A 26,374-nucleotide genomic window follows, 5' to 3' on the forward strand; every position below is an offset into this window, starting at 1 on the left:
CCACAGGTTACTACTCTCCAGCACAGAGCCAACTATCTGACACATCTGGGCTCCTTTAGCATCTCTTCACCTGTAAGATGACACCTGCATACTGTTTGGTATTAAAAGCTCTCTGCAACTATTTCTAACCTATTGTACCAATCCAGACTACTTGCTAGTGGAATAGAAAGTTGGCAGCCTTCCATACCACCTATGTAGGTCTGAACCCTAGCTCTATCATAAGGTGCCAGAACCTTAGCTCCTCAACATGTAAGATGATTAAAATATCACCTACTTCACAGGGTTGTTTGGGAGAACCCTCAAAGCCTGCTTGAAGAACCCCTGTTTGAAGCTGATTAGTAATTTTGTAAAGCTTCAGGAATAAACCAGGTGCTTCACACTTGTAATCCTAACTACTCGAGACTGAAATCTGAGAATCATGGTTTGAAGCCAGCTGGGAAAGGAAAAGCTGTGAGACCAACAAAAAAATTAAACCAACAAAAAAAGTTGGAAGTGGAGCCATGGCTCAAATGGTAGAGCATTAGCCTTGAACAAAAAAGCTCAGAGAGGGGCTGGGAAGGTGGCTCAGTGGTAGAGCGCTTGCCTTGCATGCATGAGGCTGAGTTAGATTCCTCAGCACCACATAAGCAAAAAGAAAAGCCGGAAGTGGCACTTTGGCTCAAGTGGTAAGAGCGCTAGGTTTGACCTGAAGAGCTGAGGGACAGCACCCAGGCCCAGAGTTCAGGCCCCACGACCAGACCCCCCCCCCAAAAAAAAAACCCACAAAATTCAGAGATAGTGCCCAGGTCCAGTACAGAAAAAAATAATTAAAAGCTTCAAGCATAGTCCAGTGGTCTCCAGAGCTTGTAGCTAGAGATTATTTGTAACTGTACTTGAGAAGCAAATCCCTTATCAGTAACAGGAGTCAGGAAGCTACACACTATACTTTTTTTCTTTCCCTATATTCCTTTTTAAAATTTTCCTGTTTTGAAATGTTAATTCATTATTTTTAAACTGATCATTGGTTTAAAATTAAGTTTGTGATATTTGGTTGCCACTGAGATGAGTGGGAAAAGGTGAGGCTTAACCCTTCCTTAACTTGAGGTTCATGCATAGGATTTTAAGTTTTGCTCTACTGATGTGCATTTTTAAGGCCTCCAGTCACTACTGGAAGTAAGAAGGCTTCTACGTATTTACGAACTTTAAGCTGAGCAGAATGTTAGTCCCTGACCCCAGGGACCTTAAGAGGCAGATCATGACAAAAGCTGCCCGCCAAGAGAATTTACACACCTCACCGGGATGTCCTCAGAGGTCGAGTCTGTGTGGAAACCAAGTTATCCTTTAGAAATGCAAGTTGTTGCTAGGTGTTGGTGGTTTATGCTAATAATCCTAGCTACTCAGGAGGTTGAGATCTGAGGACCAGGATTCGAAGCCAGCCCAAAGGGCCTGAAGTGGTGGTGCTGAGGCTCAAAGTGGTAACGCGCTGACCTTGAGCAAAACGAGCTCGGGGACAGCCCAGACCCTGAGTTCAAGCCCCAGCACAGACAAAAAAAAAAAAAGAAAACAAAAACAAAAAGCGAATTCCTTCCGCTGCTGTAGGGCTTTGGGCTAGCGGCCGGGATTGCTGGGGTTCCAGGCCAACTCGGTGCGGACTCGGCCCCGCCGACTGTCCTGATGGACTCCCGGATGGCACATCCGACGTCAGCCGGCCGAGGACGGCCGACCCCAGACTGTGCTGGGGAGGAGGGAGCGACCCCCACAGCCCCTGCTCGTCCGCCTCTTGCACCTGTGGCGCGGGCGAGTCCCCGCGAATAGACTCGGCCTAGAGGACCCTTGTCACCGCTCTCCCGCCACAGTCGGGTACGGAGGGGTCGGGGCGCCCGCCAGTCTCAAGGCGGACGGGGAGCCGCGGCTTACATCAGCCGCCCCACGTGTAGAGGATGGGGGGGAGGGAAAGGGAGCCGGGAGGAGGGGGCGAGCCGGAGGAAGAGGGGGCGGAGGTGAGGTGGCTCCGCCCCAGGGCCACGCCTTCCGCGGGCCACGCCCTCCGCAGCCCCCGCCCGTCCCGGCCGCGGCGTCCGCGAGAGAGCCGAGCGGCGCTGCACGAGGCCGAGTGCAGCCGAGCAGTCGCCGCGCCGCGTCGCAGGTTTAAGCGCAGTGCGGGGCCGCGGCCGGGGGCGGCGGTAGTGAGGCCAGCGCCGCGCTCCAGCCCCCTTTTCCCTCCATGGTTTCTCTCCGCTCCCGCGAGTAACTTGGCTCCCGGGGCTCCGCTCGCCTGCACGCCGCCCGCCGCTCGGGAACGCGCCGCTCGCCGCCGCCGCCCGCAGACCCCTTCCGACGGCCCTCGCCGCGCAGGCCGGGACGCCTCTCCCCCCTCCGCCCCCGCCGCGGAAAGTTAAGTTTGAAGAGGGGGGACGAGGGAACATGGACATGAAAAGGAGGATCCACCTGGAGCTGCGGAACCAGACCCCGGCCGCTGTAAGTGGAGCCCCTCGGACGCCCGCGCCCTCGATGACTTGCACGTAATGGTGGCCACCTGCGGGGCGCGGGCCGCGGGGAAGGCGCAGCTCGCGGCTCGGACGGGGAAGGCGGGCGGCGGACGGGCGGGCGCGCAGGGGGGAGCGCGCGCGCGGGCATTAACTCTTTGGCGCCCGCGGGGAAGCGGGCGGGCGGCGGGGGGGAAGCAAACTTTGAGCTGCTTGCCCGCCGGGTTCTCGCCCGCAAAGCGCGCGGGCGCGTGTGGCCCGCGGCGAGGGCGGGCTCCGGGGTTGTGTAACGCTGGGAGCCATATTTGCAGCCTCCCGGGATGTGCGGCCCGGCGGAGGCCTGCCCTGCCGGGTTCCGAACGCCCGGGCCCCGCGGGGAAGGGCGCGCGCGGGCGGGGCCCCCGGGGCGGCCAAGCTGGGGGGGGGGAGAAAGACTCTCGGGGGAGGGGGAGCACGGACCCCCACGGCGCGGGGCGGGCGCGGCCTGGCGCCCAGCGGGGGAGGGGCGGGCCTGGCGGCGGCGGTGGCGCAACCGCCGCCCCTCCTGAGGCCAAGTTTGAAAAAAGGATGCGGTTCCCGCCATTTTTTCAAGCCTAAAAATAAAAGTTTGTCTTCCCCTCATTCGCCTGGCTCTCCTTCCGCCTTCGGCCTTGCCCACCCCAGCCTTCCAGGCCCGGCTGGGTTCGCCAGGTGCGGTGGCGGCGGCTCGGGCTTCGCCCTCCCCCGCGCGGCGGCGGCGGCGGAGCCCGGGGCCCTGCCCGCGAGGCCGGCCCCTCGGTGTGGGCGGGCCGCGGCTCCGCGCGCCACCGGGGCGCGCCACAGCGCCATGTTGGCGGGCGCCGTCTTCCTCCGCCTGGTGAGCCGGCCTTGCCCGCCGGTCGCGCACCGCCGAGGCCCGGGCTGGCCCCGCTCCACCGGTTAGTCGCGGCACCCGCCGCCGCCCCGTCCCCTCGCGGGCGCGCCGCCAGCCCCCTCCCTCCGCTCTCTTAAAAGGGCCGGGCAGGCCGCCTCTGCGCACGGCCGCGGCGCGCATGGGGGGCGGCGTGGCCAGCCGATCCGTCTCGGGTGACGGCGCCCCCGGTCGCAGGGATCCCGCAGAACCCGCCGCCGCCCCTGCTGGCCAGAGGCCACGCTTCGCTTCGGCAGGTGACCGATGTTAACAAGTTGGGAACTTGTGCGGGTGGATCCGGCGTGCGCGGCCGGGGCTTTGTGTCCTCTCCTCGCCCGCCGCCTGGAGCGCGCCCCGCCACGTGGGGCGGCCGCCTCCGGGGACCGAGGGCCGCCCGCCGGCCGGGGACGGCGGCGGCTGGGCTTCTCCGGCACGCGCCCTTCCGCCCGTCAGTCAGACATTTTGTGCCCGCCACGTGCTCGTGCCTTGAATGGTTAACCCGCCTCTCCCGGGAGGAGGAAGGAAGGTGGTTCTCACCTTCAGGACTCGCTCATTCCGGACTCTTGCCTGTACTTCGATAGAATATCGAGTAACTCAACTTAGCCAAAATACCCTTGAGAAAAGTACACAATGTAGGACTTCCGAATACTTGAAATCTAGCTGAGTTCTTTAGAACATTTGGAGGTTAAAACCCAGTGAGGAAGACGGTGTTCACGATGGGAAACACCAGGCTTGCAGTTGACAGTCTGTGTCTTTTTTATGTGTGAACTAAGGTAACGTGTATGTACAGGTGTTTATTTTTCAGCCTAAACCTTAACCTTGCCAAAGATAGGTGAGAGCCATGTGACTTGATTGAAGAGTAAAAGCAACAAGTGGCTAATGGAGACTGCATTGGAAAGCACTGCTTATGAACTAATTTGACTGCCCCACAAGATGCCAGAGTCTGGGAAAACAAGGGTAGGATGAGACAGGTGGCCTTAGGATCATGGGAGATTGCCAAGAGTATGAAGTAGCAGTGTTTCTAAAGAGGGCCCTGTGGCAGGTGCTTTCACCTAACCCCAATACTGGGGTTTGAACTCAGAGCCCTACACTTGATCCATTCTGCCAGCCATTGTGTTTGTGTGTGGGGGTGTTATTTTCCAAACAGGATCTTGCTTTATATTAAAAAACAAAAACAGGGCCTACCTAGACTTTGATCCTCGGATTTGTGAATCCATTTGTCCTTGGGATGAACAGACACTTAACCACTGACAATGGAGACTCTCATGCCTGGGCTGGTCTTTTAACTGCAATCTTCAAATCCACTTTTCTTAAGAACCTAGAATTTATTATAGGTTTGAGCCACTACACCCAGCTAAAACAGCTTTTGGGGGAAGGGGAGTGGAGAGATAGTGTGGATTTTTTTTTTTTTTTGACACAGGATCTTATGTGTCCCTCATGTTTTAGATGTCTTCCTTAAGGCAAATGAAATTTTGGAGATGGGCCCTTGAAAATCAGGTAATCAGGGCTGGGAAGGTGGCTCAGTGGTAGAGCACTTGCCTTGCAAGCCTGAGGCCCTGGGTTCGATTCCTCAGCACCACATAAGCAAAAAGAAAAAAGCCGCAAGTGGCGCTGTGGCTCAAGTGGTAGAGTGCTAGCCTTGAGCTGAAGAGCTGAGGGACAGCGCCCAGGCCCAGAGTTCAGGCCCCATGACTGGAAATAATAAAAAAAAATAAAAATAAGAAAATCAGGTAATCATGTGGAGCTTTAGGTGTGATGTGCAGGAATATATTGTAGACTAAAAAATTCTTAATCATTGTCAGTCAGCCAGGGCTCCTTAAATTTAAATCTCTTCATTTGGGGAGACAGGAAGATATCCTTTTCCCATGGAATACACTTGTCAGTGGTATGGACAGTAGACTGAAGTACAGGGCATGAATATCATATTGTGTATATATAATGGGTTTTCTTTTCCTTTTCCTTTCTTTTCAATAAGGGTCTCACTATGTAGCCTGGACTGGCTTTAAACTTGATACCTTTTTGTCTTAGCATTGAAATTGCAGGTGGCGCACAACACTGTTCAGCTTACCTGTGATAGGGGTGTGTGTGATTTTTTTTTTTTTAACCTATACGATTTTAAGACCAAATGGGCTTTTAGTATGTGCTTCACAGTATTTCCATTTTATTTGGAGCTTGAACACCAGGTTGCATTTCTTAATATTTATCTTATGCTTTTGGGCCAGAGTTCATAAGGCCACTACTACAGGTTCTGTTTACATATATTATTTATACTCATTTTTCCAAAAGAAGTTTTTTTTTTCGGTCATGGGGCTTGAACTCTGGACCTGGGCACTGTCCTTCAGCTCTTCAGCTCAAGGCGAGTCAAGGCGAGTGCTCTACCACTTGAGCTACAGCGCCACTTCCGGTTTTCTGGTGGCTTATTGGAGATAGAAGTCTCACAGTCTTTCCTGCCCGGGCTGGCTTTGAACCGTGATCCTCAGATCTCAGCCTCCTGAGTAGCTAGGATTACAAGCGTGAGCCCCAGCGCCCGGCCAAAGGAAGTTTGTAAAGGGATACTGCGTTCATTTTTTTCTAAGCCCCAAACAGTTCTTATTTGAAAGTGTTTTCATAGTGGAAAAAAATGGCCTAAAATGATGGTTGAACATAATCACAATAAAGAATAGTGCTTATTATTTAAAATACTTAATAGGCAAGAATGGGAATGTGTGCGTGGCTGTGTTTGTATCTGTGTACCGTACTGGCCATGCATGTGTTCCTTCTGGGCCCACTCTTACACTGGGGATTAACCCCAGAGCTCTGGTAGAGCTATACCCATGTCTCCTAGGAAGCATTTTATCTAAAAATTAGCACTGGCTGGGGATATAACTTAGTGTGTATTCTCAAGTGACTTTTCTGATAATGTTACAGTACCATGGAAATGGGTGGTATTGTATTGTCAGTAAGGTGAGACAGGCACTAGCAGTAGCAAGTTATAGGCCAAATTTAGTTTTGCTCCAAGATTAGAAAAGAATACCTGCTCTTCACCATAAGGTTCTCATCTTTCCATTACATGCAAATGCAGCTGCAGCTCTGTCATGAGTAGCTCTTTAAACTTGGCATCTGTAGTCTGCTTGCCTTCATACTAATGCTGTTTACGTTTTCATTCAAATTAGAAAACCAAGTAGTTCCTGAGGTTAAAAGATCTGTGACATGTCATATGCTATTCTTTAGTTCTTTTTGATGTGGGGGACAATTAGATTTGCTTAGCTTGCATCCTTTTTTGTCAGTTCTCCTCCCAACTTTTGGCATGTATTGTTGTCTACTGTGATATAATTTTGAGCTCTTATATTTGATATTATAATTGGTTGCATGGCAACTAATTGTTTTTTCCTGTTGTACAAGTCGTACATCTTTGTTACACAAATAAGCCAAAAGCAGATGCAGTTAATCAAAAAGAAGAAAATAGAAACCATGAATGCTTATCTAGCCTTCTATACATTTTGGTGAGTATGATCCAAACTTTGGATTATGCTTGTTTACCAGCCTTTTTAAAAATAATACTGTGCACTATGCTGAAAATGAACTCGTGGGTGGGGAAAGAGGGAAAAACTGGGAGAGAATGAGGGAAGGGGTGACATAGTCCAAAAAGAAGTGTACTCAATACCTGATTTTTGTAACTGTGACCTCCTCTGTATGTCAACTGTATAACAAAAAATTAAAAAATAATAATATATTTCTGATGTTTACTTAATATGTAGCCTCCTTTTTAGTGTCAGTCAATGTTGCCATAAGAAAACACAATTTTAGAGCTCTAGCCTTGAGCTGAAGAGCTGAGGGACAGCGCCCAGGCCCAGAGTTCAGGCCCCTTGACCGGACCCCCCCCCAAAAAAAAAAAAACACAATTTAACCATTCCCTTACATTCTTTACTAGGCTTCTTTTTCTGCCAAATTGCTTTTCAGATTTTTCTCTTAACATACCATTAGCTTATGCAGGTGCCCCTTCACTCTTCCTTTTCCAGCATTTCTGCCAACTAGACAGTTTTGTCATTTTGTGGTTTTGTTTCATTTGTGAGGTGTGTTTGTATGTTTCCAGGTGGTGCTAAGGATTGAATCTCACAAATTCTAAGCATGTGCTCTACCACTAAATTCCACCTCCTAGACCTCCACTGTCATTTTGGAAGCATTCTTGTAAAATAATAGGGTAGAAGATGTGAATGTTAGCTTAGAAAGATGGAAATTGAACTGCAAGAATTTGTACAAAAGGATTTCAGTTTCAACAAATCAGATTATGAATATAGTGAATCTTGATCAATGTCACTGTTTTTTCTTTATATTTTGGATCATTTTACTTATGTAATCATGTATTTTTTAGATAAGAGAATTACTCTTTCCCCTCTTGTATGACAAAAACATGCTATAATTGGGGCAGTTCACCCCTAGACAGTTAGATAAATTGATCTTTTTTTTCCCCTGAGTAACGAGGGAGTAACAAATGAGAGCAAATTGGAAGCAGGAAGGGAAAAGCATGTGGTACTATATCGTTAAAGATTTTCAAAGCGGGACGCTGGTGGCTCATGCCTGTAATCCTAGCTACTCAGGAGGCTGAGATCTGAGAATCATTGTTCAAAGCCAGGCCCAGGCAAGAAAGTCCCTGAGACTCTTATCTCCAATAAACCACCAGAAAGCTGGAAGTGGCACTGTAGCTCAAGTGGTCAAGTGGTAGAGCGCTTGTCTGGAGCTGAAGAGCTGAGGGACAGTGTTCAGACCCAGAGTTCAAGCCTCACGACTGACAAAAAATTTTTTTCAGTAGGAAAAGGAAACAGTATTGGTAAGTATAGAGAACAAATACAAGAGTTTGTGGCCTTTTTTTTTTTTTTGGTCGGTTGTGTTTGAATTCTGGGCTTGGGCACTGTCGCTGAGCTCTTCTGCTCAAGGTGAGTACTCTACCACTTGAGCCACAGCACCACTTCCGGTTTTCTGGTGGTGAATTGTTTGGAGATAGAATCTCACAGACTTTGCTGCCCAGGCTGTCTTTGAACTGTGATCCTCAGATCTCAGCCTCCTGAGTAGCTAGGTTTACAGGCGTGAGCCACTGGTGCCTGGCTTGGGGTTTGTTTTTTAGTTCTTAAATATTTACCATATTCATGTTTGAGAAAAACAAAGTTCATTTGAAGAAGGAGGGATAACAAGAATAAATTTCAAACTTTCTCTGAGCAGAAGGCTGTCAGAAGTGCTTGCTTAGCCTTCACTCCTTAAATACCACCCCTGGAAGGATTTGGGACACACCGGAAATAAATAGAGCCCTCTCTCCCTGGTTTGGATTCTCTGGTTTATTCTGGATCTAGACTGGGAGGGGATTTCCTGGCCAGGTCCCAATTACTGTCCCTAGCACCCTCTTTGAAAGCTGTTCTCTCTGGTCACTGCGTACCCAAGAATAAATGGAAGGAGAGGCTTATTTACCACTGAGAAGACCCACTCAGGCACAGTTTGCTATAAAGATTATTTTTAACTGGAAGACATTAGATATTCAACAAATGTAGAAAGACAGCTGCTTGGAGTTTGACTTAGCAAAATATGGAGAAATAACTAAAAGTTCTCCAAAGCCATGTCTCCTTCCCAGGACAGAGACTCAAAATGAACCAATCATAAATCCCTTTTCTTAAGTGTTTTTTTCTAAAAGAGTATTCATAAGTTTTTTTTCTTTTGGTCCAGTCGTGGGGCCTGAACTCTGGACCTGGGCTCTGTTCCTCAGCTCTTCAGCTCAAGGCTAGCACTTTACCACTTGAGCCACAGTGCCTCTTCCGGCTTTTTTCTTTTTGCTTATGTGGTGCTGAGGAATCAAACCCAGGGCCTCATGCATGCTCTACCACTGAGCCACCTTCCCAGCCCCTCATAACTTGTTTAGGCTGTCATATTTTTTTTTCCAATTGTTCTACAAATCCTATTTGCCTTCCTAAAGAAATGTATTCCTAAAGGAGTCTCTTTTTTTCCTTTGCTCGTGGAAGGCAGATATATACACTTCAAATTTTAACCACCTTTTTTTTTTTTTTTTGGTCGGTTCTGGGGCTTGAACTCTGGGCCTGGGAGCTGTCCCTCAACTCTTGAGCTCAAGGCGAGCACACTACCACTTGAGCCACAGCACCACTTACAGTTTTCTGGTGGTTTATTGGAGATAAGAGTTTCACGGACTTTCCTGCCCAGACTAGCTTTGAACCTTGATCCTCAGATCTCAGCCTCCAGAGTAGCTAGGATTACAGGCATGAACCACCGGCGCCCGGCAACATTTATGTTTTTGTTTTTGTTTTTTGTCTTAACCACCTTTTTGAGTTCATCACTTGAGTTCATCACTTGTGTGGTACGCATATACCTAAACTTCTGTTCATCTGTTTTTCAGTAAGAAGGTAGAGAGAGTTTATCACCCTCACTACAAATGCTGAAACTATCTGAGAGTAAAACACCTTCTATGCTTCTGTTTAGAACTTTAAGCAGACTTGAAGTCAACTGATAGTGTTTTCAGACCTGTTGTTATCTTTGAACACAGCCCTAAGTGAGGCCCAACTTTATGTGGTAATTCCCTCGCTCTTCACTGTGCTTATCTCCTAGTGGCTGGCTTATTGTATGTGCTTCTGGAGCTCTTCTCTGGAGGGTAGCACATTTCTTTACATTCTTCTCAGCTTTCCTAGAAAAGTCAAGGAAAGGGCCCTTTCTGCTTAGCCATATTGCCCTCTGACCTATTCATCCCAATAAATTGTGTTCGCTTCTGTTAGAGTTAAACGTCTGGTGAGTTGTTCATGCTCTCACTTTGAAACGTATCTGTAATTAGCCTTCAGAGGAAAAGCTGTCCCCACCTCTGCCAAAAGTACAGTACTCTGCCACTGAGCTATGTTTTCCAGTCCCTATCATCTAATCTATTAAAAAAAATAAAAACGAGTTTTACTGTATATAACTGATGCTGGTCTCAAACTTGAAATTATCTGCTTCTACATACACCATCACACTCTTCATTTCCCACCACTTCTTTTTCCCTCTCTCTCCCCTTCTCCCTCCCACTTTTCCCTTTCCCCCTCTTTCCTAGAGTTTGAACTGTTTTGTGCACATGCTTTTCCATTGGAGTGTGTCACACCTCTAGCCCTTCATTTTTATTGTGCATTTTACTTAGGAATTAGGGCTTGTCATTGGTGATTTCTTCTGGTGTATTTTTTCCCCCTTGTGGTAAAGATATCTATGAGAAAAAAATGCAAATACTTAGGGTTGTATGACTTGGTCGGTTGTGGGGCTTGACTCTGGGCCTGGGTCCTGTCCCTGAAGTCTTCATCTCAAGGTGAGCGCTCTACCACTTGAACCACAGCACCACTTCTGGTTTTCTGGTGGTTAATTGGAGATAAGAGTCTCATGGACTTTCCTGCCTGAACTAGCTTTTTTTGCGGGGGGGGGGGGGGTGGTTTGGTCATGGGGCCTGAACTCTGGGCCTGGGCGCTGTCCCTCAGCTCTTCAGCTCAAAGCTAGTGCTCTACCACTTGAGCCACAGTGCCACTTCCAACTTTTTTCTTTATGTGGTGCTGAGGACTCGAACCCAGGGCCTCATGCATGCAAGGCAAGCGCTCTACCACTGAGCCACCTTCCCAGCCCTGGACTAGCTTTGAACCATGATCCTCAGATCTGTCTCCTGAGTAGCTAGGATTACAGGTGTGAGCCTGGGTTTTGTGTTTTTGTCTATACATGCCAGTCCTAGGGCTTGAATTTGGTCCTGGGTACTATTCCTTTTTCACTCAAGGCTGGTGCTCTACCACCGAAATAGTGCTTCACTTCCAACTTTTGTTGTTGCTTGTTATGGGACTTGAACTCAGGGCCTGGATGCTGTCCCTAGGCTCTTTTGTGCAAGACTAGCTCCTCCACCTCTATCAATTTGAACCATAGTGCCACTTCAGGTTTTCTGGTGATTAACTGGACATAAGAATCTCACTGACTTCCCTGCTTGGGATGGCTTTGAACCATGATCCTTGGCCATGATCCTCAGATCTGTCTCCTGAGTAGTGAGTATTAAGGGGGTGAGCCACCAGCACCCAGCCCATTTCCAATTTGTTGATAATCAATTGGAAATAAGAATCTCATAGACCTATCTGTATAGTCTGGCTTTGAACTATGATTCTCAGATGTTAGACTTTTGAGGATTATGTGAGCCTCTGGGACCTGATGGTGCATGCATGCGTGTGTACATACAAGTACCATGACTTGAAATAAAGGCCTTTCATACTCTCTTGAGTGGCTTGGTGGTGCTCTGTCACTTGGACCACATCTCCAGTTCTTTGTTTTGCTAGTTAATTGGATGGGGGAGGGCTTGCAGTTTTCTGTGCTGACTTCAAACCCTAATCCTCTAGACCTCAGCCTCTGAGTATCTAGAATTACAGGTAGGAGCCACCAGTACCTGACTAGATTTTCATAATCAAGAAAGGTTACAAAATGAAAAGCCAAAAAAAAATAAAAAAATCCCTGAGCCTCTAGTTTTTCTGTTGTTGTAGGGTACTAAGATATATTTTGTTTTTTGTTTTTCGTTTTTGTTGGTGGTGGGAGCTGAACTCTGGGCCTGGGCACTGTCCCTGTGCTCTTCAGCTCAAGGCAAGCGCTCTACCACTTGAGCCACAGCGCCAGTTCTGGTTTTCTAGTGGTTTATTGGAGATAAGAGTCTCATGGACTTTTCTGCCCAGGCTGGCTTTGAACTGTGATCCTCAGATCTCAGCCTCCTGAGTAGCTAGGATTACAGGCATGAGCCACTGGTGCCCAGCTTCACATATTTTTATTATGCATATATTTTAAACTTTTTTTTTTTTTGGTCTGGTCCTGGGGCCTGAACTCTGGGGCCTGGGCACTGTCCCTCAGCTCTTCAGCTCAAGGCTAGCACTCTACCACTTGAGCCACAGCGCCACTTCCGGCTTTTTTCTTTTTGCTTATGTGGGGCTGAGGAATCGAACCCAGGGCCTCGAGCATGCAAGGTAAGCGCTCTACCACTGAGCCACCTTCGCAGCCCCATTTTAAACATTTTTTATGCCAAAGTTAATTCTAGGAATGAGTCTCATTAATAGACATTTAAGCCATTTTCTAGAGGTTTTTCTCAATATTTTTACTTATGCTTTATTCTTTGTATTTGAACCTCTAATCACATGTCCTCCAGCCTGGGCTAAACAACTTGATCCTGTCTTGTAGGAAGGTGTGGTGTAGGAAGAGGGAGTGAGTGAGAGAGAGAGAGAGAGAGAGAGAGAGAGAGAGAGAGAGAGAGAGAGAGAGAGAGAGAGAGAGAGAGAGTGTATTCATATAAGCATATAAAATTGCTCACAGTTCTGGAGGCTGGGAAATTCAAGATATGAGTGTCATCAGATTCAGTGACTGGACAGGGCTTGTGCTCTGATTCAGTGATGGTGACTTTGCTTGTGCTCAAATGATGCAGAGGGACTGGGGTGTTCTCTTCAATCTTTTTTTATAATTCCATTCTTACTACCCTTACTTTTCTACCGTTGTCTTATTACCTGATGACTCCAAACACAACTTCATCCCAGACCTCCTTCAACTCCAGACCCATGTGCTGACTGACAGACTGTTGGATTTTGTTGTTGGTGGTGGTCATGGGATTTGAATTCTGGGCTTGAGTGCTGACCCTCAGCTCTTTAGCTCAAGGTGAGCACTCTACCACTGAACCACAGCACCACTTCTGGTTTTCTGGTGGTTTATTGGAGATAAGAGTTTCATGGCCTTTCCTGCCCAGGCTGGCTTTGAATTGAAATCCTCAGATCTCAGCCTACTGAGTAGCTAGGATTACAGGCATGAACCCAGTGTCCGGCTACTATTGGATATTTTTACCTGGACATCACATAGTCATTTTCAGCTTGGTATTCATTTTGGTGGTCATTGTGTTCCCTTTTCAAAAGTTGTACCTTATTTCCATGAGGTTCTCTTTTTTTCTGCAGACAGGGTCTTACTACTATGTAACCTAGGTTGGTCTGGAGCTCATAATCCTCCTGCCTCTGCCTCGTGGTTGCTGGAATCATTGGTGAGGTGTGTACTACCATACCTGGCTTCTAGGTTCCTATATTTCTAAATCAGAATCTAGACCTCTACCAGAACCTTTGATACCCAGCAAATAAATATGATGTGTCAGCTGCTTCATAGCCTTTCTGTCACCCTCTCCCCAGTTTACTCTTTATGATTCCCATTCTGCTGTTTGGTTCAGTGAGCATGTTCTAACCTCCATGTGAATGCTTTGTGGGTTTTGTTTTGTTTGAAGATAGTCTTGCTAAGTACTCAAAAGGCTGGCCTCAAATTCAGTCCTGCCTCAGCCCTCCTAAGTGTTGAGATGATGATGGTATTTTTTTTTCTTCTAATTATTTTTTGTGATCCAACACAATAGTTGAAGAAGCATTTTTCCCTAAGCTGGAAGGCAGTATGATGAACCTTATAATTCTTCCTTGATTATTAAACTTTAGGCATGTTAGTGTTATTTTATATAACTTTAGATACCTTGTTAATCACAGAAAACCTTCTAAATCAAAAGGGGAGCATTTTAATTGCATTTTAACATACTGCTTAAATGGGTGAGCAGTTGCTCTTGACTGTTTTGATTTTTTTTTTGACAGGCTGTCACTGTTGTAGCACAGGCTAAGTACAGACATGAATAAACAACAGAAGTTCTGGCATTTCCCCTTCCTTTTCCCCAGGGGTTAAGTTCTGAGCATTTTCTCTGACCTAGAGTTGTTACAACCACAAATTCATGAGGTTGAGGTAAATATTCTCTTCTCTTTACAGGAAACTAAAGCCCAAGGAAGTTAAATGACTTCTCCAAGTTGACAGAGATGGTTGTGTCAGAGGCCGGATTGAATCCCAGGCATCTGGCTCCAAAGCCTAGCTCTGCTAAGAGATGACCTCATGTTTTCAGTTCCTTGAAAGGAAAAGGGGGTCGGGGTACAGGGCACAGAGGTATTTTAGCAAAGTGGAAGGAAGACAGAAGTGGTATAATAGGTGTGTATGCATCCTGAAACCAAGGCTCCTGAAGAAGTAGGGTGGTAAGAGGTAGTGAGGTGAGGCATTTATATATTGATGGAAGAATACCATTACTGGAGTAGCATTATTGGATTTGTATGGAAGGATAGAGACATTGTTACTTGTTGGTTCTTTTTCGACTCTCAGCATCTCCCATATGTGTACTTGTTTAATACTATTAAACATGGTAGTTTCATGCAAGAATGCCTTTGGCAGTTAAAAACTGTAATTTGCATCACTGTAAGTAGATGAAAGTGTGTTAAAGATTCAAGCTTTAGAGTCAACTGTTAAACAACAAAAGTGAAAATAGGAATTGTAGGTTTGCATAGTGGACTACTAAATAACTCAATTGAGAATGATCTGTGATATCATTAGATGGATTTGAATTCTGAAAAAAAGGAAACCTAAAGGACTGAAAAAGGGAGCTAAGTTAATGTTTTAACAGTTTTCTACTCTGGAATGGCCTTTCTCAAGTGTAAAATAAAGATGGGTCTTTATTTTGAATTAAGGGTTCTTCCAGTGTCAAGATGATAATGGTAAAGAAAGTGTGTTTGTAGAAACCATTAGCCAGAACTTAGCAGTCTTTTTTTTGTGGGGGAGGTTAGGTCTTGGGGCCTGAACTGGGACTGGGCGCTGTCCCTCAGCTCTTCAGCTCAAGGCTAGCACTCTACCACTTGAGCCACAGCGCCACTTCCGGATTTTTTCTTTTTGTTTATGTGGCGCTGAAGAATTGAACCCAGGGCCTCAGGCATGCAAGGCAACTGCTCTACCACTGAGCCACCTTCCCAGCCCCTAGCGACCTTTTTTTTTTGGTCATGGAGCTTGAACTCTGGGCTCTTAAGCTCAAAGCTAGTGCTCTACCACTTGAGCCACTGAGCCAATTTCCAGTTTTCTTAGTGGTTTATTGGAGATAAGAGTTTCACAGCCTCTCCTGCCTGGACTGGCTTTGAACTGAGGTCCTCAGATCTCAGCCTCCTGAGTAGCTAGGATTACAGGCATGAGCCATGCGCACCTGGCGGTTTTGAGTCTTAAATCTTAAAATCTTAGGACTCAAATCTTTAAGACTGAAGTTAAATTGTATAACATGGCATATAGATCATCATTTATATCATGAATTAACATTTCGTCTTTGAATCTGCCGTGTGTGTATGTATAAATATTTATATATATATATATATATATATTTTTTTTTTTGCCAGTCCTGGGGCTTGAACTCAGTGCCTAGGTACTATCCTTGACCTTCTTTTGCTCAAGGCCTGCACTCTACCACTTGAATCACAGCTCCACTTCTGGCTTTTTCTGTTTATGTGGTACTAAGGAATCAAACCCAGGGCTTCATGCATGCTAGGCAAACACTCTACCAATAAGCTACCTTTCCAGCCCCTTTTCTATATTTTTGACAGTGTGTTGCTTCCTTTTTTCTATGTTATCCACAGGTTCGAGAACTTGTCTTGGACAACTGCAAATCAAATGATGGAAAAATTGAAGGCCTAACAGCTGAATTTGTGAACTTAGAGTTCCTCAGTTTAATAAGTGTAAACTTGATTGCAGTTTCAAATCTCCCCAAGCTACCTAAATTGAAAAAGGTAAGTGTTTTTCTAACTTTTACATGACAGAACCTGGAAAGGGAAAATTGTTATGATTTTTGCCTGTAAGGGAGTGCTTGATGTTGTAGAAAACTCTGAGCAGATAACAGGTTGGATCCTTGGTCTGTTGCTTCCTCCATGGGAGACTGCAAGTCAGTTTTCCAAGGCTCTGTTTGCTCATCTGTAAACCCTATGGTACTACTTGACTTTGTACAATTGCAGTGATGGTAAATAGTTTGTTAATTGTTGTGTTTTATATCCATGATGATTCGGATTCATCCTGTAATACTTAATAACTATGAAATTTGATTTTGTTGTCATTGACTAGAAGAATCTAAAAGTTTTGATTACAGAGCTCCAGATTTCTAGAGCAGAAAGCACACATGTAAGAGAGATTTGGGTTTGTACTCCATCCTTGCTCTTAAAAGCTATTAATAGAGCTTAATAACTATTGGGATGCCTGTAGCCCTTTCTTGCACAAGTTTCACAGAATTCACCACAGTTTGGTCATTCACTTTATTAGGGAACTTAAGTTGAACTTTGCAATGTTTTTTGGGGGGAGGGTCAGTTGTGGGGCTTGAACTCTAGACTTGGGTACTATGCCTGAGCTCTTCAGCTCAAGGCTAGCATGCTACCACTTGAGCCACAGTGCCACTTCTGGCCTTTTTTTTTTTTTTACTGTTTATGTGGTGCTGAGGAATCAAACTCAGGGCCTCATGCATGTGAGGCAAGCGCTCTACCACTGAGCCACCTTCCCAGCCGCTTTTCAATTTTTTTTGTTTGCCATGGGGCTTGAACTCTGGGCCTGGGTGCTGTTCCTGAGCTTCAGCTCAAGGTGAGCGCTCTACCACTTGGCACTGGACTTAAGTTGACCTTTTATTTAGATAAAGGCACACTTAAAAAAAGACTTGTAATATAATTTGGAAGAAGAGTGGTAGTCTATTCCTAGAGCTTTGAGTCCTAAGAGACTTGGTATATTTAATAAATACTTTAAAAAAAAAATCATTTCTCTCCCCCAGATTTGATTTGTCTAGGTAATAAGTGCTCAAGCAGTCCTCTTTGAGTTTTAGAGCACACTTGGCTGATAATCAGTTTTTCCCTTCTAAGTATCACTACTGTAGAAATTAGGTGTAACGGCTGGGAAGGTGGCTCAGTTGTAGAGCACATGCCTTGCATGCCAGAGGCCCTGGGTTTGATTCCTCAGCACCACATAAGCAAAAAGAAAAACGCCGGAAGTGGCGCTGTGGCTCAAATGGTAGAGCGCTAGCCTTGAGCTGAAGAGCTGAGGGACAGTGCCCAGGCCCAGAGTTCAGGCCCCATGACCAGACCCCCCCCCCCCAAAAAAAAAAAAAAAAAAAAGAAAGAAAGAAATCAGGTGTAACCTTTTGAATTTGCATAGGTTATCAGTGATTTGGAAAACTGATTAATCCATTTACACATTTGTTTAGCATAAATTTGATGCTTGCAGATCTGTTGAGGTTCTGTGATCTGTTTTTCTAGCACTTGGTAAGTTTTCCTGAAATACCATGATCTGTGTACTGTTAGCTATATTCAGAAGTCAGTGTGATTACTTAAGGAGGTGCTATCAAATCTTTCTGATTTTGGGGGGGGTTCATGTCTTGGGGCCTAGGTGCTGACCCTAAGCTTTTTTTTTTTTTTTTTTTTTGCTTAAGCTCAGAACTACATAGCTGCCACAGCGCTCCACTTCTGGCTTTTGTGGTGGTTATCCACCACAAAAAAAAAGTGTCATGGACTTTCCTACCCATGTTGGCTTTGAACTGAGATTCTTCAGATCTCAGTCTCCTGAGTAGCTAGGATTACAGGTGTGAGCCACCAATGACCAGATCTTTCTGGAATTTTTAAAATACTTATCACTTACCAGTCCAATGAGAGGAAACTGTACTTAAAAGGAAGAGTGAATGTTCCATTCCTGATATATACCTTCTTCATACACTAGAGCACAGGGTATTTACAAAGAAACAAGTACTAAGAAAATATTTGGGTGTGTTGTATGGGAGGAGTGTAGTTGTGGAGATGGGAGGGTAAAAACAAAGGAGGAGGCAACAATGCTTGATGAGAAATGTACTCATTCCCTTGCTCATGTAATTGTAATCCCTCTGTATGGTATTTTCACAATAAAAAACTTAGCAAAAAAAAGGAAGATATTTGGGGTATAAATACCATACATTTCCTAAATGTATACATTTCAAAATGGATATGGCAGTAAATACCTTAGTGGGTTTACCTTATTACCTGTTCCATAAGATTGTCTTTGAAAATACGTAATATTATGTATGTGATATTCTAACCACATGATCCTAACTATACACCAAGAAAAGTGGTCTTTTATTTTTATTTTTTTTGTTTTTTGTTGGTCATGGGGCTTGAACTCTGGGCATGGGCACTGTCCCTCAACTCTTCAGCTCAAGGCGAGGGCTCTATCACTTGAGCTGCAGCGCCACTTCCGGTTTTCTAGTGGTTTATTGGAGATAGGAGTCTCACGGTCTTTCCTGCCCGGGCTTTGAACCGTGATCCTCAGATCTCAGTCTTCTGAGTAGCTAGGATTACAGGCGTGAGCCACCGGTGCTCGGCACTTTTATTTTTATTAAAATCAAAGTTAATGCATGGATATTTATTGGAGAGTAGCATCTTTAAAATCCTAGACAATGACTTGATTCTAGTTTATTCCATGACATGCCAAATATTTCATTGCATGGTTTCCATACATAGGATAGTTATAAGAACAGGGGTTCTTAGAATCTCTGCCGTCTAGATTCATTCAGATTGTGCACCTAGTGCAATAACAGCTATGAAATCTGGCCAGTTACATTTTTTAACTTTTTTTTGCCAGTCATGGGGCTTGAACTCAAGGCCTGGGCACTGTCCCTGAGCTTCTTTTTGCTCAAGGCTAGCACTCTACCACTTGAGCCACAGTGCCCCATCCAGCCTTTTCTGTTTATGTGTTACTAAGGAATTGAACTTAGGGCTTTATGCATGCTAGTACGCAGGCAGGCAAGCACTCTACCACTGAGCCACTCCTAGCCCTGATTCATTTTTCTTATTTGTCAGTGGAGGCAACAATTCTGCCTACCAAGTAGATTTGCAAGATATTTTAGTGCTTTGGGCTGGGAAGGTGGCTCAATGGTAGAATGCTTGCCTCTCATGCATGAGGCCCTAGGTTCAATTCCTTAGCACCATATAAGTAGAAAATAGAAAAAGCTGGAAGTGGCACTATGGCTCAAGTGGTAGAGCACTAGCCTTAAACTGACGAGCTCAGGGACAGTGCCCGGGCCCAGAGTTCAAGCTCCATGACTAACCAAAAAAAAAAAAAAAGATATTTTAGTGCTTTGAATAATGCCTGGCACTTAAGAAATACTAGGTAAGGGTTCGATACCATTGACACTGATACTTAAGATAAACATAGAGAATTGGAACCAGCTGTGTGGGCCTGAGGTCTTTTATCTGTAAGAAGAGCTTGAGTTAAGATTTTCTTCACTACTTTTCCAGGCTCCAGTTCCTTATACTATAAGACCTTGAAGTTCTTGTGGAAGGCTCATGCCTTCATTGCCATATCATGTGCCTGGGCTACTTGACCTGCAGCTCAGAAATTAAAGTTGATTCTTGTAAATTGCCAGTTTTAAGAGGTGGCCTCCGGGCAGCTGGTTTCATAAACAAACCTGAGGCCATGCCATTGCTCAACTCTCCCCTCCTTTTTTGGGGGGGGGGTGGGCCCGGTCATGGGGCCTGAACTCTGGGCCTGGGCGCTGTCCCTCAACTCTTCAGCTCAAGGCTAGCGCTCTACCATTTGAGCCACAGCGCCACTTCCGGCTTTTTTCTTTTTGCTTATGTGGCGCTGAGGAATCAAACGTAGGGCCTCATGCATGCAAGGCAAACACTCTGCCACTGAGCCACCTTCCCAGCCCTACCATTTTCTTTTTACTTTGATTTTGATGCCCAGGATTGAACTCGGGGCCTGTCTTAGCATACACTCTATTACTGGCACATCTCTCCTAGCCACTTTCCTGAGGTCTTGGAGTTTCTTTATGGGTTAATTTTTGGAACCTATTTTGTTCCTATTGCCTTCTGAGCTGCAGTATCTAGAACCAGTGTTTGAAGTGGTCACCTCAAACTTTGCTTGGCACAGGAAATAAGCTGCGTTGAATACATAGACCATTTACCTTTTCTGGCAGGTACACAATTACTACAACTTCTTTAAGAATTTTAATTGTTTTGACACAGTTTTCAAGCTAGAAAATGTATTCTCAATGTTAGAGGTCAATTTTTCAGCAACACTTGTTTCAAAGTGCCTGTGGACTCATGCCTCTAATCCTAGCTACTCAGAGACTGAGACCTGGAGGATTGTGGATTGAAGCTTACCTGGACAGAAGTGTTTCTAAAATTCTTGTCTCCAATTAACTAGTAAAAGCCAACCTAGAGATGTGGCTTAAGTGGCAGAACATCAGCCATGAACAAGAAAGAAAGCTGAGCAAGAGCATAAAGCCCTAAGTTCAGGTCCTGGTACTTGCAAAGAAAGAGCAGAGTAAAAGTCTTACCATGTATTGTTCTCTGCCCAGTAGAAACAGGGATTATTTTTATAATGGTTTGCTGTTTGTGATAACTTATTGATGCATGGTTCTCTGTATTTGTGTGTATGCTGAATACATTTTCTTTGCAGCTTGAGCTCAGTGAAAATAGAATCATGGGAGGTCTGGACATGTTACCAGAAAAACTTCCAAATCTCACGCATCTAAACTTAAGTGGAAATAAACTGAAAGATATCAGTACCTTGGAACCTTTGGTAAGTAATTACTTCAAAACTAAGAGTTACTGGTCATTTTCATTTTCATATTTATAGTGGGGAAATAATTGGTAATAATAATTGATTAGACATTGATTGCTTTTTTGCTTTTTATAGGAGTCCCAATTCTAAAAATCAGGACCTCTAGTTATGTGTATTCCTACAGCTGAGTTATTCTTTCTGCCTGACACTGTGGAGATCCTTCAAAGAGAACTCTTTATTCTTTTTTGTTTTTGTGCTTTTAAAAATTCATCTATTTACAGTAACCTTAAACATGTCTTACAGTTTTTTTCACCCAAATACATCAACAGGAAAAAATTATATTGGGTAGCACATCAGAATTGTAGGTGGGACAAAGACAGTACTGCTAAGCTTTAGGTCTGACACTGTTGCCTAAAATTTTGCCTGGAAAGCCCAAGATAGTCCCTAATTTTTTTTTAAAAGGTATTGAGATATAATGTGTCACTTGTTTGTAGACTTGCTGTTGTGACCTTGGGCAAATTGCTTCTTCTCTCTAGGCCTCAAATTTCCTCATTGAAGAATTTAGAGGATAGTAATTCTGCCTTAATTGGGAGCTCTAGGGACAGAGTCAGATGATAAATTTACTTAGTTTTGTAGTTTGGGAAGTTGTGGCCAAAAATGAGCTTCTAGAGGCAGAGATTAGTGCAGGTATGGGGCCGTCTCTTAGGTTATGCTATGTGTGGAGAGGGTCACATGCAGATAGGAGATGTCTTTCAGGACCTGAGACAATTCTCTTGGTATATTAAAGTATGTGGGGTTCACTTCATTTGTAAAGAATGTTATTTAGTTAAATTATTTTAAAATTGTGACATCTTTAATGAAAAGGAATGAAAGTGTCTTATAATTGAAACTAATACAATAAAAATTGATTTTTTTTCCTTTTACCAACTCTTTAGTTTTTGCATTAAGTGGGCATTTCTCATAATGGTTGAGAACTACTTACTTTGTTCCATAAACTTTACACTTCATTTTTGTTCCTTTATTTTTGTTTTGTTCTTTTTCTACAAACCAACCCCTATTCCAGTGATTAGATCAACATCAAATTTTGCAGTGTCCAAGAACATTAACATTTGCTCATACAACCTAGAGAAAAGAGAACGATTGTCCTCTGTTTAGAGATGAGGAAACTGAACTTGGAAAACCTAAGTAATCGCTTAGAGTAAATAGCCTAGATCAAACCCAATTTCACTGTTTTTTCTTCTGCCCCTGGGTCCTGTTTTCTACCTGTTAACTTACTGCATACCCAATTTCTCTAAAAACTGGAAATTACAACAGAACACTAGGTTGATGTTCTCTCAGTCAAGTGGGCTGCACTAAGTCTTTCTTTACTGGTAGTGGCAAGTCTCTCATACTAGTCCACTATCAGCAGAAAATATTCTCCTCCTACCCCTACTCTTTTAAACGAGAATACAAGATGGTACCTTTCTGTGCTGGATAACTGGCTATTCCTAATTCTCATGGCGGATTTGTCACAAGCCTGTATCAGTGTTCTAGCACACAGTGGCAGAGCAGGAGCAAGTATTTTGCAGAAGTTGTTTACCTTTGTGTTGCTGATTTGGTCTATAATGTATCAGATCCCCATGAAAGCCTTCTCAGGACAGTAAAGGATAAGAAACCACTTTTGTTTTATTTACCATTGTAGAAGATCTACTTATTCTGCCCATGCCATATACTATAGGTGCTTTATTCAGATTCTATGTAGTAATTGTTGGGAGAAAAAACATTTTACCAATTAGATACTAATAGTATGTATGGCTCTTGATTTACATTGAGGAAGCTAAGGATTGGGAGAGTCTGAATCCCTTATTCAGAGTCAAGTGTAGATCAGCCATACTTCATAGCAGAGCTATGGTGCTACATACCAGGGCTTTTTGGAAAAAGCTTGAGCTTCCCACTATCTTGCTCTGCTTGCTGGTTAGATTGCTTGGGGTACTAAATTGGTCTCCATACCTTCTCACTTGGAGTAAAGTAGATGTTGGAAATGGTGAAGGGGGAAGATGTTGGGTCCATTTTGACTTCTAAAAGTGTTCTTCAGTGGGAAAACACCATCCTCATCCTCATTAACCACATACATTTTGAACACTACATCAAGCCCAGTTCGTACAGTCAATGCAATGATTGTGAATGCCTCTGCTTGCTACAGGGACATTAATCGAGAGACAAAGAAGGCATCAATTCAAACTTCCTTGGACACCTTTTTTAAGAGACCTGGGCCATCAAAACCATCCCCCAAAGCCCTTCTAAATTCTAAGAAGGCAAGCAAAATTATTGTTAATAAAATGTTTAATGTTTATTATGGCTAGCCTATTAGTTTTGGTCAGACTGCTGGCATGATAAAGTTGTAAAAAAAATTTTATCAGTGTTGACACATTACATTGTGATCCAGGGTAACCTGTGTATTTTGTATCTGTTGGGCTTTAAGCACAATTTTAGTATGTTAGACAATTCTAGACGTAGTTATTTGGGAATTGTGTATACTTGCTTTCATTTCATTTCTAGCATACTGTTTGGCACTTCCAAATTATTTGATGCTGAGTACTTTGTCAGGAGGTAGCCAAAATTTTCAGATTCATGTCATTGTGAAACGAGAGTCCTGGTGGCCCTGTTTACTGGAATAGTTGAAACTAGAACAGAGGGTATTATAGAACATTTTAGATAAGTATCACAGGAAGCATTGTAGGCACTCATTCTTAGGCAGTATTTTAGAGATGTAAATGACTCAATACTGTTCTGACTCCCTCCCCCCCCAAATGTTTGTCAGTATTTATTAATTAAACAGTTTTCAATCAGGGTGGGCAAGGTCTCAGCATCTATAATACAGATAGGCAGGAGGATCATGAGTAAGAAGACAACAGGAGATCCTGTTTTTTTAAAAGAAAAAAAAAATTTAGACTACTTTGGGAATGCTGCCTAAATTGTTTTTGGTTGTTATTAGTTTAAATAGGCAGGCTTGGCTATGAGAAAGCCAGTGTCATTGCAAGGTGTGATAGCAAGTGTCTGTAATTCCCAGTAAGGATGTTGAAATAAGTAGGATCACGAATATCAGACCAGTCTGAGCTACAGTAAGACCCTGTCTGAAAAAATGAAAGCCAATGGTTTTTTATTTGAGGCAGCACTGTGTCCTCATTGGCAGGAAGTGTCATCGGTGGGTTGCTGGAGGTCAGCGCTGCCCAGTAGGAAACTTGATAAGAACACAGTTCTCTGTAGGACTAACAGAACTAGAAACAGCTTATTTTAGCACATTTGATCACTAACTCTTGAGTCATCATACATTCTGTGTTTTGAGGGTACAACTTCTTCCTGTTGCTGAAAAACCCTCTGATTCCTCCCCGGTTCTGTGTTCTCAGGGGCTTGCATGGAGAAGAAAATCAGTATGGGAGCTTTTTTCTTGACTAGGGAGATGAAGGTGGTTTTTTTAACATATAGGATTCAGCCCCCCCTTTCCCCCCCCCCCCCCCGCCTTTCGCAGGACATTCTCTGTCAAAGCTACTCCACTCCCATTGTAGCCCTAAAAGAGCCATACATATAGCATGAGTAAATAAGTATGGTTGTGTTTCAAAAACAACTGTTACTTTATAAAATGGGTCATTGAGCCAGAATAGACTGGTAAGCAAGCCATCCTCCACTCTAGAGCATATATTTTCAAAGCAGTTTATGCTCAAGATTATATGACCCTTTATGTTCTGAGAGCCAAGTTTTGTTTTATTTGTTCAAGGCCTATGAATGTTACAATAGTTTTTCCAAATAGTTGTAAGCATCATCATTACTTTGGTTATAATTTTTATTTCGTGTAAAGATCCTGTTTTTTGTTTTGTTTTGTTTTGTGAAGAATGCCAACCAAGCTTTTCCTCTTGATTAGGAACATTGGAAGTTGTTACATTTATGATGCTTTATTACTATATGGAGTCCAGGCTTTATTGCCCTTTTCAGGATACTACCACACATAAATAAAAAAATGCCTTTTCACTTTTCATTGACTGCGCCTGCTTCTCCAACCAGAAGAGTCTGCTTCTAGCTCTTGAATTGTCTTTCAACGTATATTTAATAGTATCCTACTCTTCAATCTCTATTCACTGTTAATTGAAATTCAACAGTCCAGTAATTAAAATTTTGTGTGTTTGTGTATACTATAGCAAACCAAAGTCATAGTAAAATACATACACATTTTTCCTAACCACTTTGACTATTTAAAACTTTTGTGGAATATTTTTTAGATCTTAACTGTTTTAGATAAATGAAACTGGTGGTTTCAAGTAAATAGGATTTTGCAACAAAATTTTAAGGTATGTCAAAATCAGAAGACTTTGACATCAGTTCTTTCCCTATACCTTGAAGAGTGTAGTATTTCTCTGTATTTCTGAGATTTTACTTCTGCAACCCCCTCTTTTTTCCTGCCCTATATTGACTCTTATCTTTCTTGAAAATGTGTCTGATGTATTATTATAATCCATCCTTCATTGTTTCGTTGTCCCCAAGGAGAATTGTTTGCATTGAGACTGAAGACTCCTATAAAAGTCTAAATATTTTCCTGCGCTCAGGTTCAAACTAAATGTTTTAAGTTGTCTTAATTGTCGTTTGCTGTGAATTGGGGTTTATGCTTTATACGTCTCTAATGCTGTTACAAGAAGATAGTCTACAACAAATAGGGGCAGGAATCAGGAAGAGTGGTTAAAATCTAGAAAGCTACTATGACGTGGCACAGAACTTTCTGTTGTTTCCTATGTACAAGGCTGAGTAGGTAGCAGCTAATTTAATACAAAACCTAGAATTTTTACTTCCTTAGGAGTTGGGTTTTGTTGCTTTAGTTTCTTTGATTTAGGAGTTGTGTTCTTGGTCTTTCCTTCAGAAAAAGTTAGATTGTCTGAAAAGCCTGGATCTGTTTAACTGTGAAGTCACTAACTTAAATGACTACCGAGAGAGTGTCTTCAAGCTCCTGCCCCAGCTGACCTATCTGGATGGCTATGACAGAGATGACCGGGAAGCCCCAGACTCAGATGCAGAAGTAGATGGTGTGGATGAAGAAGAGGAGGATGAAGGTAAGGGGCTCTGCATCTAGTGATACTGACATCTGCTTCCCCAGGATCTTGATGCAAAGTACTGAGACTTACTGCTATCAGATTTTGAGCTTGGACCTCTACTTAATTTTAATAAACTCTTGAGACCATTAAGCCTTAAAGCAGAAAATAAGAATTGTTACCAAATGGAGCCTAGAGACTATTGACTTATACATAGTCAATTGAGGTCATGGCAATGTTCTTAAAGAACCTGGGGTCTTATATCCCCATGCCTTTTTCCTAGCCATCCCTGCTTTCTGCCTACATGTCTTTCCAAATGCAGCATCTACCAGAAGTATTTCCTGGCTCACAAGCCAGGCCAAGCCACCTACACATCATCCTCATTGCTTACCTGTAGGTATTTAAGTCCTTTCTCCCCATGTAAGTTGCATGTAAGTTCTGGTTATCTCTCCTGTGTTACTGTCCACAGGGATTGGTAGTTGGTAGGGTAGTTGGTGGTGGTGTTGCCAAATAGACAATCAGTTTTTTTGATATATGGCTGGAGTTTTAAGAAGGTAATGATTTTTAAAAAAATTTTTTACCAATCTTGAACT

General features: G+C 43.9%; 1 protein-coding gene across 1 annotated transcript in view; it reads left to right on the forward strand.

The window, feature by feature from the left end:
* Nucleotides 1–2,157: 2,157 nt before the first annotated feature.
* Nucleotides 2,158–26,374, forward strand: part of Anp32b (acidic nuclear phosphoprotein 32 family member B) — a 32,332-nt gene continuing 8,115 nt past the window's right edge. Inside the window, exons 1-4 of the mRNA XM_070010450.1 lie at nt 2,158–2,457; nt 15,798–15,947; nt 20,623–20,745; nt 25,613–25,802. Of these exons, the coding sequence (XP_069866551.1) occupies nt 2,404–2,457; nt 15,798–15,947; nt 20,623–20,745; nt 25,613–25,802 (517 nt within the window). The 5' untranslated portion in view covers nt 2,158–2,403. The remainder of the gene's footprint in view (nt 2,458–15,797; nt 15,948–20,622; nt 20,746–25,612; nt 25,803–26,374) is intronic.

This window comes from Dipodomys merriami, unplaced genomic scaffold (assembly GCF_024711535.1).
Source record: "Dipodomys merriami isolate MVZ:Mamm:240054 unplaced genomic scaffold, mDipMer1.0.p SCAF_11, whole genome shotgun sequence".
Taxonomy (NCBI): domain Eukaryota; kingdom Metazoa; phylum Chordata; class Mammalia; order Rodentia; family Heteromyidae; genus Dipodomys; species Dipodomys merriami.